The sequence below is a fragment of the Manacus candei genome, unplaced genomic scaffold (assembly GCF_025592945.1).
Source record: "Manacus candei isolate 608988 ecotype Guabito, Panama unplaced genomic scaffold, ASM2559294v1 h1tg000070l, whole genome shotgun sequence".
Lineage (NCBI taxonomy): Eukaryota > Metazoa > Chordata > Aves > Passeriformes > Pipridae > Manacus > Manacus candei.
The window spans coordinates 1780322-1792549 of record NW_026138118.1 but is presented as its reverse complement, the minus strand read 5'-3'; the positions used below and the strand labels follow the sequence as shown (position 1 = coordinate 1792549).

The following is a 12228-nucleotide window of genomic DNA, read 5'->3' as shown; positions in this document are numbered from 1 at the left end:
TGGAAGGATTTCAAAGCCATGAACAGGTAAGTGCTGCCTTCTCTCAGCTGGGAAGGGTCTCTGGAGACGGATCCCTCTGAGGGATCCATGTACTGCCCAGCCCAAGCCAGCCCACAGTGGTTCCCTGGGATTGGCTTAAGGCAGCTTGGGAACTCTGCAGGGAATGGCTGCAGGAGTGTTAAAGAAATTCCTTTCCCTCCCCCACACCCTGAACTGCTGAATTATTTATTTCCGTGTGGCTTAGACCTTGGAAAGCAGATGGATGGACCCTAATTCCTCACAGCCTGCTCCTTGTAGTAACAGTGGAGCTGAGGCTCCTCCTAAAACTAAGCAGTAACATTAAATAGTGTCTGCTTCCCTCCTTGGGGTTTTGCTGTTCCATCACTCTTCCCAAAGCAGCCTTGCAGTTTGGGATATTTCCCAAATGGTCTGAGCTGCAGTAGTCATTAATAGAAGCTGAGCCAAGAGCAGCTGTTGGAAAAGAAAAAAAAAAAAAGGCTGGGGAAAACTTCTACCCTATGGAAAACTCTCTGCAGAGCCTGTGTGCCTGCAAGGTTTTGCTTTTAGAGAAGGGGCACAGGGGAGGGACCCCGGGCAGGCGGGTGAGGAGCTTGGGATGTGCCAGCAGCTCCGGCTCCGGAGGGTGGCAGCACCAAAACAGCTTCTCCAGGTGACCTGGCACAGGTGTGGAAAGACAAAGGGACCTTTATCACCTGTCAGCCTCCAGCAGGGCCATTCCCAGCCTCGGGAAACATCTGCGGGGTGCCAGGACAAGGATGTGTTTGTAGGGTTTGGTTCCCAGTGTCCCTCGTGGTGCTCAGCATTCCCCTGCTCCGTGGTCTCCAGTAACTCGGACTGAGGTGGGGCTTTGCATTCTTTAAGACAGTTGGGCATTGTCAGAGCCCGGTTTATTCCAGGGGGAACTGCCTTTGGAAGCAAAAGGGTGCTCCTGATTCACCTTGGCCCGGGGGGGAAGTCTGTGGCAGTGGGGTGTTTGCAGAGGACAAGGCCATCGGGAGAAACACCTTCTGTTCCGCTGGCCCCAGGGGCTGAAGTCCAGGGATAGCACTGGGATCAGCTGGGTTCAGCCCCGGCCATTCACCCCCGCGGGGTTTGGAGCAGCAGCAACGGCCTCGTTCTCCCAGGGCTGTTTGCCTTCTCCTTTTATCTCCCTGAAAGGCCAAATGGCACTCCTTCACCCCAAAAAACCCTTCCCGGGGGGTTCCTGTCGCTGCCTTTTCTCTTTGCCTTCTCTCAGCTGCCTCCTGTGAGTGACACCAGATCCCAGTGCCACCTGGAACCAGCAAATTTGGGATTTTCACGGTGGTTACTCCCAACCCTGTAGTGGCTGAGGACAGAACAGCCCCAGGATTTTGGGGTTGGGAACACTGAGGGAGCTCTGGACTTGGAACAGGCTGCTCCCACCGTGCTCCCAGATCCAGGCAGCTCCAACCGTCGGGAAAAGGTCGGGCTTGAGGCTCCTGGTGCTGGATACAGGGCTGAGGAGGAAACGGGGAAATAACAAAGCTACAGGTTGGGCTGGGGGTGGTGCCATGGACTCTGCTGGTTTATGACTGCCCTGGTGCCTGCCTGTGCTTGTCCCTTAGGAGGGGCCGGCGGCTGGATGCGGATCCTGCTGCAGGTGCAGAGCCCAGCCCTGTTCCTCCATCTCCAGCACCTCCAGGGAGCAGCAGCAGTGCCCTGACGGAGCTGAGAGCGGGGTGAAGCTCGTCACATGCCCCAGGACAGCTCAGCCCTTCCAGCTCACCTGCCCCATGCCCCAGGGTTCTGTGCAGACGGCAGCAGGGAGCTCATTCTGGGGCTAAAATCTTCAAACCCAGCATGGGATGGCTTTTTTTTTATGGAAAGGGGAGACCCTGTTGTTTTATCAAGGCCAAACCATGGACAGGTAGGTGTGTGTAGAGAGATTTGTAAGATAAACAGGCAGGAGAACCTGGAGAATTCCAGAGGCAGCTGCTCCAACCCAGGCCCTTGCTCACCCTCAAGGTCATGCTCAGCCGGGTGGGGGCTGTTTTTTGACCCCAAGAACCTATAAAACTGGCAAAGTGTTGTACTCCTCAAAAAAATACTACCCACCACCACCACACCAGGTGCAGTGCCAGGCTGGACTTTGCCCAAGCAGGATTTGTGCCCGCTCCCCTCGGGTACGAGGTGGAAATGTTTCAGGGAGGCAGAGGGAAGAACCACAGGAGCAGGATCTGGGATAGCCTGGACTGACAGAGCCCAGGATTTCGTGACACTCTCCTCCTTAGCTTGGCATAAAGGAGACCTGGGGCAAGGGTGGCTTCCTGGTGTGGCCATGTGCTGCCAAGTGGTGAGTGGAGCCTGGAGCAACGAGCCTCGGTCAGCCCAGAGGGTTTAAGGTGGGAATGGAGTTCAGCAGCGCTCCTGAGAGAAATGCAGCTCCCACTGCCTCTTCCTGAGGCAGGGAGAGACCACCAGTCCAGAGCAGGGAACCCAAGACATATTTACAGGCAGCAGAGAGCACGACCCCAGCCCCTGGCAGCAGCCCCCCCTGGCACCCAGGCACTGCCCACTCCCAGCTCCTCCCAGCCTGGATCCCGGATCCCTTCTGCAGGAGAAACCACACACTCTGCCTGGAAATATTCCACTTTTTTTCCTTTATGTTGCACTGCAGTTTGAACAGATATGAACATGCAGAGTGATGCCACCCGTCAGCAGGAGCTCGGCACAGAGCGCAGCAACGCCCGTCAGCGTTCAACAGGGAGAGAGGCCCTGGGAAAAGAGGCAGGAGACACACTCCCAGCAGGAACAGCACCCCCAGAGCCCCCACGTGTTCCCTCCTGCCCACACCACAGACTCTCCAGCCTCTCCTTGCTGTAGGACAGCAGGTTGACCTCTCCAGCTGTCCCACTTCTGGCAAGAACAGAAGCAGCAGCAAGGAGAAGCAGAGTTTGTCTCTGCTGCAATAGCTGTGGGTTTGAACTGCTGTTTTCCCTTCCCAAGAAGGCAGGAGAATTATTTCACAAAATCAACTGACCCTTGTTTTCCCAGGAGAGCAGGAGGGAGTAAAACTCAGGAGGTACCTGTGCCAAACTGAACTGGCAAGGAGTGGATGAGCAGCTCTGAAGAGCCCGAGGAAGCAAAGCAGTACATCAAGAATATACCCCAAAACCTCTCAGGTCTGGCTCTCTCAGCCCTAACACCCTTTTTTTTTTTGCTCTAACCCCTCCTCCTCTCCCCACTGCCCTTTGGGAATTGTGGCAGATGGTTGGAGCTGCTGTGGCTGCTCTGTGGCCCTGCCTCCTGCTCCACACAGGACACTGGGGGTGACTCCAGGGAGCTGCCTCCACAGCAGGCTCGGGTGGGGATGCTGGAAGTTTTACTTGCCCAAGGTGAGGACTATCCAACCCTACACATCCTGCCCCACTCAACGGGCTGACTGAAGGAGGGGGGGGGGAGAAAGGGAGGGTTCAGTTGAATTTAGCCTTTGAAAAGTCCATTTCTGGATGCTGTTCCATGAACCTGCAGGAAAAACAAAGACAAGAGTTTGGGTGAGTCAGCAGGAGCCAAAACAGGATTTTTGCTTTGTCCCCACACCCTCCACAGCAGGGAATGTTCTGCTGAGCTCCTTGGGACACACTCCCTGGACTACAAACATCTCTTCCTCGGGTCAGTGGTAGCAGCATTCCTGCCATCCTACCAGGTCAGCAAGTCCAGACACACAGGAGTTAATTATCAGACACCCTTTAACTGTTACCTCTCGGACACGTGGCAGCTACAGCACTGATTGTGGGGCAGAGGGGAGATTGTGAGGGCAGATTATGATTTAAGATTGAGCCTTGTCAGCTTGAGCATTACTGGGGAGTATCTCCAGTGCTCTGACAGTAAAAACTCATGGAGGACATGACCAGAGGAATCTGGTTTCATACCAGGTGCAACCTGAATGGTTTGGACTGGGAGGGACCTTAAAGATCATCTTGTTCCAACCTCCTGCGATGGGCAGGGACACCTTCCAGGGACTGTTTGGACTTAGGTTGCCACATCAGAATGTTTGGAGCCCAACACCCTGTGCCTAGGAGTGCTCAGGAGTGATGTGTGCGTGCAGAAGCTCCCCAGTTCCTCCTGTGACCTGTTCTCCAGGGGATACAACACGTCACACCCACGTGGAGGATCCACACACAAAGTGCAAGTAAGGGCAGGCCTCGGTCCCCTCTGTGTTCCCATCTCAGGGCTTCACCTGAAATGCCACCACGGCATTTCCACTTTCCATTTCCAGGGAAATCTGTGCTGTGAGGATAATGTCCTTGTTTGGCAGCCAGGAGAGCTCCACTGGCAGATATCAGCACCTACCTGGGTGTCACAGAGTCTACTTTGGCCTGAACAAAGTCTAAACTTCCTCTCCATCCTCTGCCAGCCAATCTCTGGAGAAGCCAAACTTCCAGAGCACCCAGACATGTGACCTTGCCAACGAGGTGCCCTGCATGTGGACTTCCTGGGAGCACAGCTACCTCCCATTCCACTAACTCCACAGGCACTAAGGAAGCCTGGTCTCTGCTCTAGTTACACCCCACAGGGAAGCTTCTGGCATTAGAGATAAATCCAGGGGAAACAAGGAGTCAGGTCAGCTCCTTCCATCCAGAGATAAGATGTGGATCTGCACTTGCTGGAGAAGCTCAGTGACCCAGAATTGCCTCCACCCCTTCCTGAACGGCCTTGGGAGCCCCAGGAGTCATTTCCCCAGCATTGCATTTCTGCCAAACAGGGCAATAAAGCCATAAAAGTGTCTTAGGGACAGCTCCTGGTGGCAAGTGGCAGGGAGGGGTGATTAGCTGGGCCACCGAGGGAGATTAGACAGCAATCAAGACCATGTTAAAGTTCAGCAGAGATGGCACCTCCAGTCCCAAACATGCCTTCTGGACTTGAAATCAGCAGATTAAGACAATTCCAGAGCTAGGCTATTCCCAGACTTTCCCATTAGGCTTTTTACCCCCACAGGCTTTTATAGACACCACTGATCAGCCAACAGTTCAATGACTACGCAGATGAGAGCACAGGTGGGATTGAAGGCCAACCTGCTTTCTCCTCACATATTTATGCCAAAGAGGAAGAGGAGGAGGGCTTGGGAAGGCAAAACCCCACAGATTAATGAGGTGTACCCACTTTTTCAAAATGTCTTGCTTCTTCTGTTCATCAGACGTGGGCAGGCCCATGGATTTCTGTCGTTGATCATACATCATTTTCTCCACCATGCTGCGAGTTTCACTGTCCAGGTCTGACAGCTGAAAACAAGATCAAAATTGGAACCACTTGGCTCAGGTGAGCCCATTTCTGACAAAGCTCCATTCCATAAAACAAAGGAGTTCTTACCTTTGAGTTCTCTGGATTAATTTTCTTGGTGTTGATCTCTGGGTCTGTGGAGACCAGTTTGTTCCACCATTCCATCTTGTTGATCTGAAGGGCAAAGAAGCAAAAGTATTTTATTTTTCTTGGACTTGCTCTAGGAGTTTTAAGTTTCAGTCACAGGAAAAAGCTGCTGGAATCGAATTTTATTTGACAGTTTCCTAAATATTAGTAAAATCTGAAGAGGGATAAAGGGTACTGCTTTTATTTCAAACTACTTTGGGTAGCCTGAATTTTCACAACTGGGAGATCTGGGAGAACGTCACATGTCGTGTTTGGAATGAAATAAATGGGATTAAAAACAAATCACCTGGAGAGGCCCAGAAAGAAGGCAGGGAGGGACAAAAAAAGGGACACAATAGGATCTGTCCCTGGATTTTCATGTCACTAACAGATGTCAAAACGTGCCATTATTCCATTAAGGAACAACTTTAAAATGCCTGATTTTCTTCCAGCTTTTTCTGAACTGCTGAGAAATCCACTGGATATCCTGGATTAGCCTGAAATTAGGCTGAAGACAGGGAATTTGCAATATCCCACTTCCAATGGCAGCAATGACACTGCTCTAAGGATAACCAAGTGGTCACCTGATAAAGCCCAGGGCTGTCATGCTCATTCCACCTGGAAAGAGGAAGCCAAGCCTGAATCCTCCCCAAGCCATTCCCTTACCTTCTCCAGGTGCACAGTGACTGTTTTACCATCTTCAATGAGCCAGGAGCTCTCCTCCACCTTCACCTCATTGAAGAGCTCCCCATCAATGACAGGAGAGTGGCCCTTCAGGCCGACTTTGAGGCGGCGTCTCTGGACATCGACCACCACGTCCTTCCCCTTCAACCTGAAGTTCACCTTGAAAGGGATGGCCAGCTGGAGCAGACAAAGAGCAGATTTTGAGAAGCTGGGCAGTGAATTCTCTCCTTACCCTCCTGTGCTGCTGTTCCAAGACTTTCTGCCTTGGTTTCACAGAGCACAAACTATTTTCCTTCGGATACTGAGTAAGTGGGAGGTAAAAGGATACAAGGGGCCATACAAAGGGAAGCAGATTTTAATTTAAAACATAAAAAATCTGGCCTTTAAAACAAGGCCAAAACGTGGCAAACTACAGCTTCTGGGAATTTTATTCAGTTTACCCAGCTCTCCCCCAGCTATTGAAATGCTGCTGTTAAGTACAACTAACAACCTTCCACAGGACACTGAGACACAGGGAATCAGCTCCACCACTCTGACCAGCATCTGCTCTTATTCCCTATCTCAGATTCCTCAGATCCTGGTAAGAAAGCAGGACTTACATCCAATTCTGAAAGAGTCTGTGTCCACCTATAATTTGGAAGGTCAGCTCCATTGCCAGAGTTGGGTTTAAGTTTTCCTTTATCCTTCTCGTCTTCCTCTTCGTCATCTGTTCCCTAAGAAATTCAGGTGTAAAGAAAAAAAGCTTTTCAAGTTTCCATTTATCTTTCACTTGTAACAACAGTTCTTGAGGTTTATAAGAATTTCAGGTCAAGTGTTTGTGTTTGATAGCCACATAAACTTAGCCCAAAAATTAACAGATGCTGTTGTTACAACACGATTACAGGGAAAAAAGCCAAAAAGACCCAAACTTTATTGAAATTTTTGGGAACTCTGTGTGTATTTTTAAAGAAAGTCAGACTGGACATCCCCTCACATTCACAGGAGTTCTCATGATTGTCCAGAAATATATTTCTCAGCCTAAGGCCAGGCTGGACAGGGCTTGTAGCAACTTGGTCTAGTGGAAAGTGTCCCTGCCCATGGCAGGGGGTGGAAGTGGATGAGCTCTAAAGGTCCCTTCTAACCCAAACCACTCTGTCATTCTAAAATAAATTGCCCAGGTGAGTTTTACCTGTTTGTTAGAATCTGATTCAGCTTCATCCTCTGAGGGTTTCACTGGGACACTGTTGACCTGTCCCTGTGCCTCTTTCTTCTGTTTAAAAAGAGAAGGAAATACGCTCAGCCAAGTGCTGGCACTTGGTGTCACTTCCTGACCAGGCACTAGATGGCCTCAGCCTCTTCAGCTCAAGCTGAAGAGCAGGACTTGGGAATTGCATCCAAGACTTTGAAAACAGGGAATTTTCAGCCTTTAAAAAAATTACAGGAAAGAGTTACTACCAAGGGGAAGATTCCCTTTGTCCTCACACTGCCACGACTGCAAAGGAACAAGGCTGAGCTATTTTAATGCGTTCCAGGAGCACCTGACAGCACTCTCACCTGGTTGATTTCGAGCTGCAGCCTTTCTGCTTCCTCATCTGTGAGTTCCTTGATCCTTGGCTCGTTGGCTTCCTGCTTTTCCTTGGCCAGTTTGGCGGCGCGTTCGGCCTTTTCGCGCCGCTCGGCCTCCTGACGGGCCTTCTTCTCCTTCCGCTCCTTCTGAGCCAGTTTGTTGTGGTGGTTGAAAGCATCTGTGATCAGCTGAAAGACAGGAACAAAGATACAAGGGGTTTTAAAATAAATCACCCATCTCAAACCCAAATGGAGCCAGCTTGGTCTAGTGAGGAGCTCGTTCGTTCAATCACACGGGGTGTTGTGACTTTTCCCTTTGTTTTCACTCGGGTTTTGACTGAAAATACTGAGATTTTTCAATTGAAAAAGAGAGAAGAAAAGAAAGAGAAAAGAGGGGGAAAAATACAAAATATTCAATATTTAAATAATTATAAAATACTTAAATGTAGCCCTTCCTAGTTCTTCCCTACACAAGGTGTGTATTTTCATGGAGATAACATAGGAATAAAAATTCTCCACGTATTTTGTCCTTTGTGCTATTCCAGCAGGACGAGCTGATGCCCAACCCAGCTACTCCACATATCTAGGCCAGCTGGAAGCACAGGGACACAGGGTCCAAGTTTTTTTACCTACTTCTGACCTTACCCACGACTGGGCTTCTCCCAGACAGAGCTGCCACGACTGAGATGAGAAATGCTTGAAAACCTCTCGTGTTTTACACTAGAGGGGCAAGTTCCTCCATAAATCTTTTCTTTCAACCTCCCTCCAAACTCCCCAAAAGGTTGTTGTGACTATTGAGAGGCAAAATCTCAAGGTCCCTGGTGCCAACGGCCACGTGCTCAGCGGGAAAGCTGAGTACACAGGCAGGGAGCCAGAGCAATTGCCCCACCTCGATAAAGCCAGGGGTGCTGTGCAGGGCAGCACGTATGTGAGCTGAAGCCTGCCCCAGAAAACAGCACAGACAGAGCCTGAGGAAGGAATTAGAGGGGGAAAATTGATTTATATATGTTTCAGAAACTTCGGGGGGGGGTTCAGCAACTTTTTCGAGCAACTCGCAGTTAAAAGCCTCGTAGTTCATAACCAAGCCCTGAGTCTTTCTGCTTTGTTCTACAGAGGAAAGCAGGATTTATTTACACAGTGCAAGTCCAGTGACTCCTGGGACACAGGATCCAAGGTGTGTGTGTGCCTCCCAGACTCTGTTCCCAACCCCACGACGATCCATGGTGAGGGAACTGTTTACGCTGCCCGAGCTTGTGGGTGTCACCCACATCCCCCTCACTCCACACAAGGGCTGCACCCAAAAAACATAGTGACCTTCCCACCCTCTCCTCTTTCTCTTCCATGCCAAAGGGTGAGCAGGACTGGGGGAGCAGCTTCTGCCATTTTTGTTGTGCAGAGCACTTTCTCGGGAGGCCGTAAAGCACTTTGGCAGGTGCCACCCGAGGACATGAACACTTTTCTTCTACAGGCACAGATCTGACAAGGACAGTGGCCAGGACATGCCAAAGCACAGCCAGTGCTCCCCTCTGAAATGCCACTCAGGGTTTCACTCCCTGGGAGCACAGAGCCCCCAGGAATTTGGGGAGATTTGCTCTCTAATCTAAGATAAGTGACAGTGGGGTTTATCTTTCTTACTTTGATAGAATCACAGGATAGTTTGGGTTGGAAGGGACCTTACAGATCACCCAGTTCCACCCCCCTGCCGTGGGCAGGGACTCCTTCCACTAGACCAGGTTGCTCAGAGCTCCATCCAACCTGGCCTTGAACACTTCCAGGGATGGGACATCCTCTTTCCCATCCCTTACCTCCCTCAGCTTTACCACCTTAGGGACTGGACAGAGGATGTCACACCCTGTGTAAGCACCTAAAAGCTGCCCTAACAAATCCCACTGGTGGAGTTCCAGCAGTCCAGGAGGAGGAACAGCTGCTATACTGGTAAGTATAAGAAGAAAATGTTCAGGGAGCCTGGCCATTTTGTGCTTCAATAAATATTTCCTTAAGGTGAAACTTAGTTTTTCAGCCTTGGAGCTGGGTGAGGGCAGGACAGGTGATGCTCAGGCTGCCCGAGGCTCCCCAGAACACTCACTCCCTCCAGCCCTGAGCCAAAGGTGCAGCTGCATGTGCAGGGACGTGGACTTTGTGCTCTTTCTGAGGTGAACAAACAAGGTAACCCGGGGTTATCAGCACCCTGGCGTGTCACCGTTAAGTCAGTGTGTCTGGCAGGTTTGCTTTCCAAACAAGCCTTTGGCCAGAGTCTGGCAGAAAAACCTGCACTGTTGGTAACATCTGAGCAGGCAATTGTGTGTTCCTCACCTCTGAGAGGGGCAGCTCCTTATTTCCTCCCTTCTGTGATGGATTCCAGCAGCACCACGAGCTGCTGGTGCCCCAAGTGCACCCAAATGTAGGGAGTTGTTCAGGCAGGGAAGTCTTAGCCCGGCACAGGCACGGGTGGGATGTAAATTAAAAAGTTAAAAGCTCAAGGGTTTACTTTTTACCTTCTCTGCCACTCCATCTTCTCCCCCAGTGAAGAAATCCGTCTTCCTCCTCAGGAAGCTGAAGAAGGTGTTCACAAGCTGGTGGAAAGAAAAGGATCAGTGAGACCAGGTCACTCCAAGCCACCCCCTGTCTCTGGATCAGCCCTTATCCTTTGTCCTCTCCATCTGTGGCTGTGTCAAAATCATCCTGGAATCAGTCCTGTGACTGTTTTCCTGGAGAAAACATCCAGTTCCTGGATTCCCACCTTCCAGAAGAGGCATTTGTGTGGTTTGCATGAAGAAAGGGCAGCAGTTTACCCTCAGGTCCTGCTCCAGTACCCCAAGCTGTTATCCAAGGCAGGAATTTGGGCAGGGATACATATACATATACATATACATATATACCACGTTTTGCTTCTTTTGCATGCCTAAAAACGTGCAAACTCTTTATTTTTACACAATAATCACCAGCTGCCTGCCAGGGGTCACTGATGAGTGAACAGGTACCAACCAGCATCCCCAAATCCCTGTGGGAACACATATTCTTGGCTGATCTTCATTTTCCAGGAATTCTGTGCTGTGGGTGTTTCAGCCTGAGGTTTCACTACAGCTCGAGGGGCTGGTTTAGGAGCGTTTTTTTAAGCTATTTGTGAGTGGGAGGTTCCCACACCCTCCAGCCCTGCTGCAGGGCAGCACCCGGGATCGCGGAGCCCCCAGCCAGAGGGATCCCGGTGGGATACGCGAGGGGAGTCAGCAGATCCCTGAGCACGAGGAGGGGGAGTAACGATCGCGGTCAGGCCTCACGGGGCCGGTGGTTGTGCTGTGAAAGAGCAACTGAGGGGCTCCATCCTGCCCTGTGGTGAGCCGGCACAGGCGCTGCCCGCGCATCCCGAACCCTCCGGGAAAGCTCCGGGAATCCCGAAGGCGCCAGGGCCGGGGGTTTAAGGCCCCCTCGTTAACATCCTATTAATTAACTAGCGGGGCTGCCCAGGGCCGTTATCTCCGCTCCCGTAGCACCGCACGTGCCTCCCGTGCCCCACGTGCCGGGGCGGGATCCGAGAAGGCCGCGCCGCGCCCCCCCCCACGCCCCGTTCCTCCTGGTCCTGCCCCGCCGTCCCGCCTCCAGCTCTCCCGGTGTGCCGGCGGCGCTACCTCGCGCACGCCGCCCTGGTGCTGCTGCGCCATGGCGAGCAGCATGCCGTCGAAGCGATCCTCCTGCTCGGCCGCATCCTCCGCGCTCAGCCCCATCCTGCCGCCGCCGCCACACCGGGCCCCGCCGGAACCGGAACCGGCGCCCGCGGAAACGCGCGCGCCTGCTCTCAAACCGCCAATCACATCGCGCCGCCGCACCGTTCTCTTCTTGGATTGGGTAAAGGAACTGTCAATCCGCGCGGTGCTTTTCGTGGATTGGTTGAGGGCGCTGTCAAACTGTCCGGGAAGGCGGGGCGCGAGGCGCGGCGCGGTTGCTACGGCGACGGGACGGGCGGGTTCCCGCGGCCCTCGGGGGTCCCGGTGCCCGGGGGTTCCCAGCAGGGCCCGGGACCCTTCGGCACCCGCTGCTGTCACGGGAGCGGCCCCAGCGCTGCCACCCGCCCTGCGCCCCCCTCTCCTCCGCGTCCCGCCCGGGGCTGGGGTCCAACATGATCCCTGGCGAGAGAATTGAGAGGGGAGGTTCTCCCTCCTCATCCTCCCTCAAAGGTTCCCCCTGTCCCCCGCAGGAATCCTCACCCTGGAAGTGCCTCAGCAGTGCCCAGCACAGAGGGACAGTCACTGCTCTGGTCCTGTGGCCACACCATGGCTGGTACAAGCCAGGTGCCCTTGGCCTTCTTGCCCACCTGGGCTCATGTTCAGCCGCTGCTGACCAGCTCTCCCAGGTCCTTTTCCACTGGGAGAATGTAAGAATTCTGCCCTTTTTTCCTCCCTTTTCTCTCATGCTGCAAATGGGGGCATTTGCCCTTCTCCAGCCCAACAGACAACACCCGTGGCCCTTCCTGGGCACTTCACCAGGTTCCTCTTCCTCCCAACCACAACAGGAGCCTCCCGAGCAAGGCCGGGCAAAACCAGCCGCTGATAACACGACTTCCAGGTTGCTCCTGCCAAGGCCGGGCCGTTGAACTCCAGGGCCCAGACGAGCGCC

The 12228-nt window shown here is 52.6% G+C and overlaps 2 protein-coding genes across 3 annotated transcripts in view; one reads left to right on the top strand and one right to left on the bottom strand.

Annotated features, from left to right (window-relative positions):
• Positions 1–12228, top strand: part of UBXN11 (UBX domain protein 11) — a 283062-nt gene that overhangs the window by 13612 nt on the left and 257222 nt on the right. The window lies entirely within an intron of this gene.
• NUDC (nuclear distribution C, dynein complex regulator) lies at positions 2626–11382 on the bottom strand. 2 transcript variants are annotated; one of them, XM_051807212.1, is made up of 9 exons: positions 11244–11377; positions 10113–10190; positions 7606–7806; positions 7241–7321; positions 6672–6785; positions 6055–6249; positions 5353–5436; positions 5146–5264; positions 2626–3507 (listed from the first exon to the last, which is right to left on the bottom strand). In XM_051807212.1, exons 1-9 carry the CDS (start codon positions 11337–11339, stop codon positions 3456–3458), a joined length of 1020 nt encoding a protein of 339 aa, XP_051663172.1. In that variant the 5' UTR covers positions 11340–11377; the 3' UTR covers positions 2626–3455. The 2 variants fall into 2 exon arrangements, with proteins under 2 accessions (XP_051663172.1, XP_051663171.1); XM_051807211.1 differs by lacking the exon at positions 2626–3507 and having other exon boundaries at positions 4998–5264; positions 11244–11382.

Coding starts and splice junctions, on each gene's coding strand:
- NUDC (XM_051807211.1), bottom strand. CDS start 11,339: ATGGGGCTGAGCGCGGAGGATGCGGCCGAGCAGGAGGATCGCTTCGAC. Junction 7,322..7,605: donor TGCAGCTCGAAATCAACCAG/GTGAGAGTGCTG, acceptor CTTTTTAAACAG/AAGAAAGAGGCACAGGGACA. Junction 5,265..5,352: donor TTAATCCAGAGAACTCAAAG/GTAAGAACTCCT, acceptor TCTTGTTTTCAG/CTGTCAGACCTGGACAGTGA.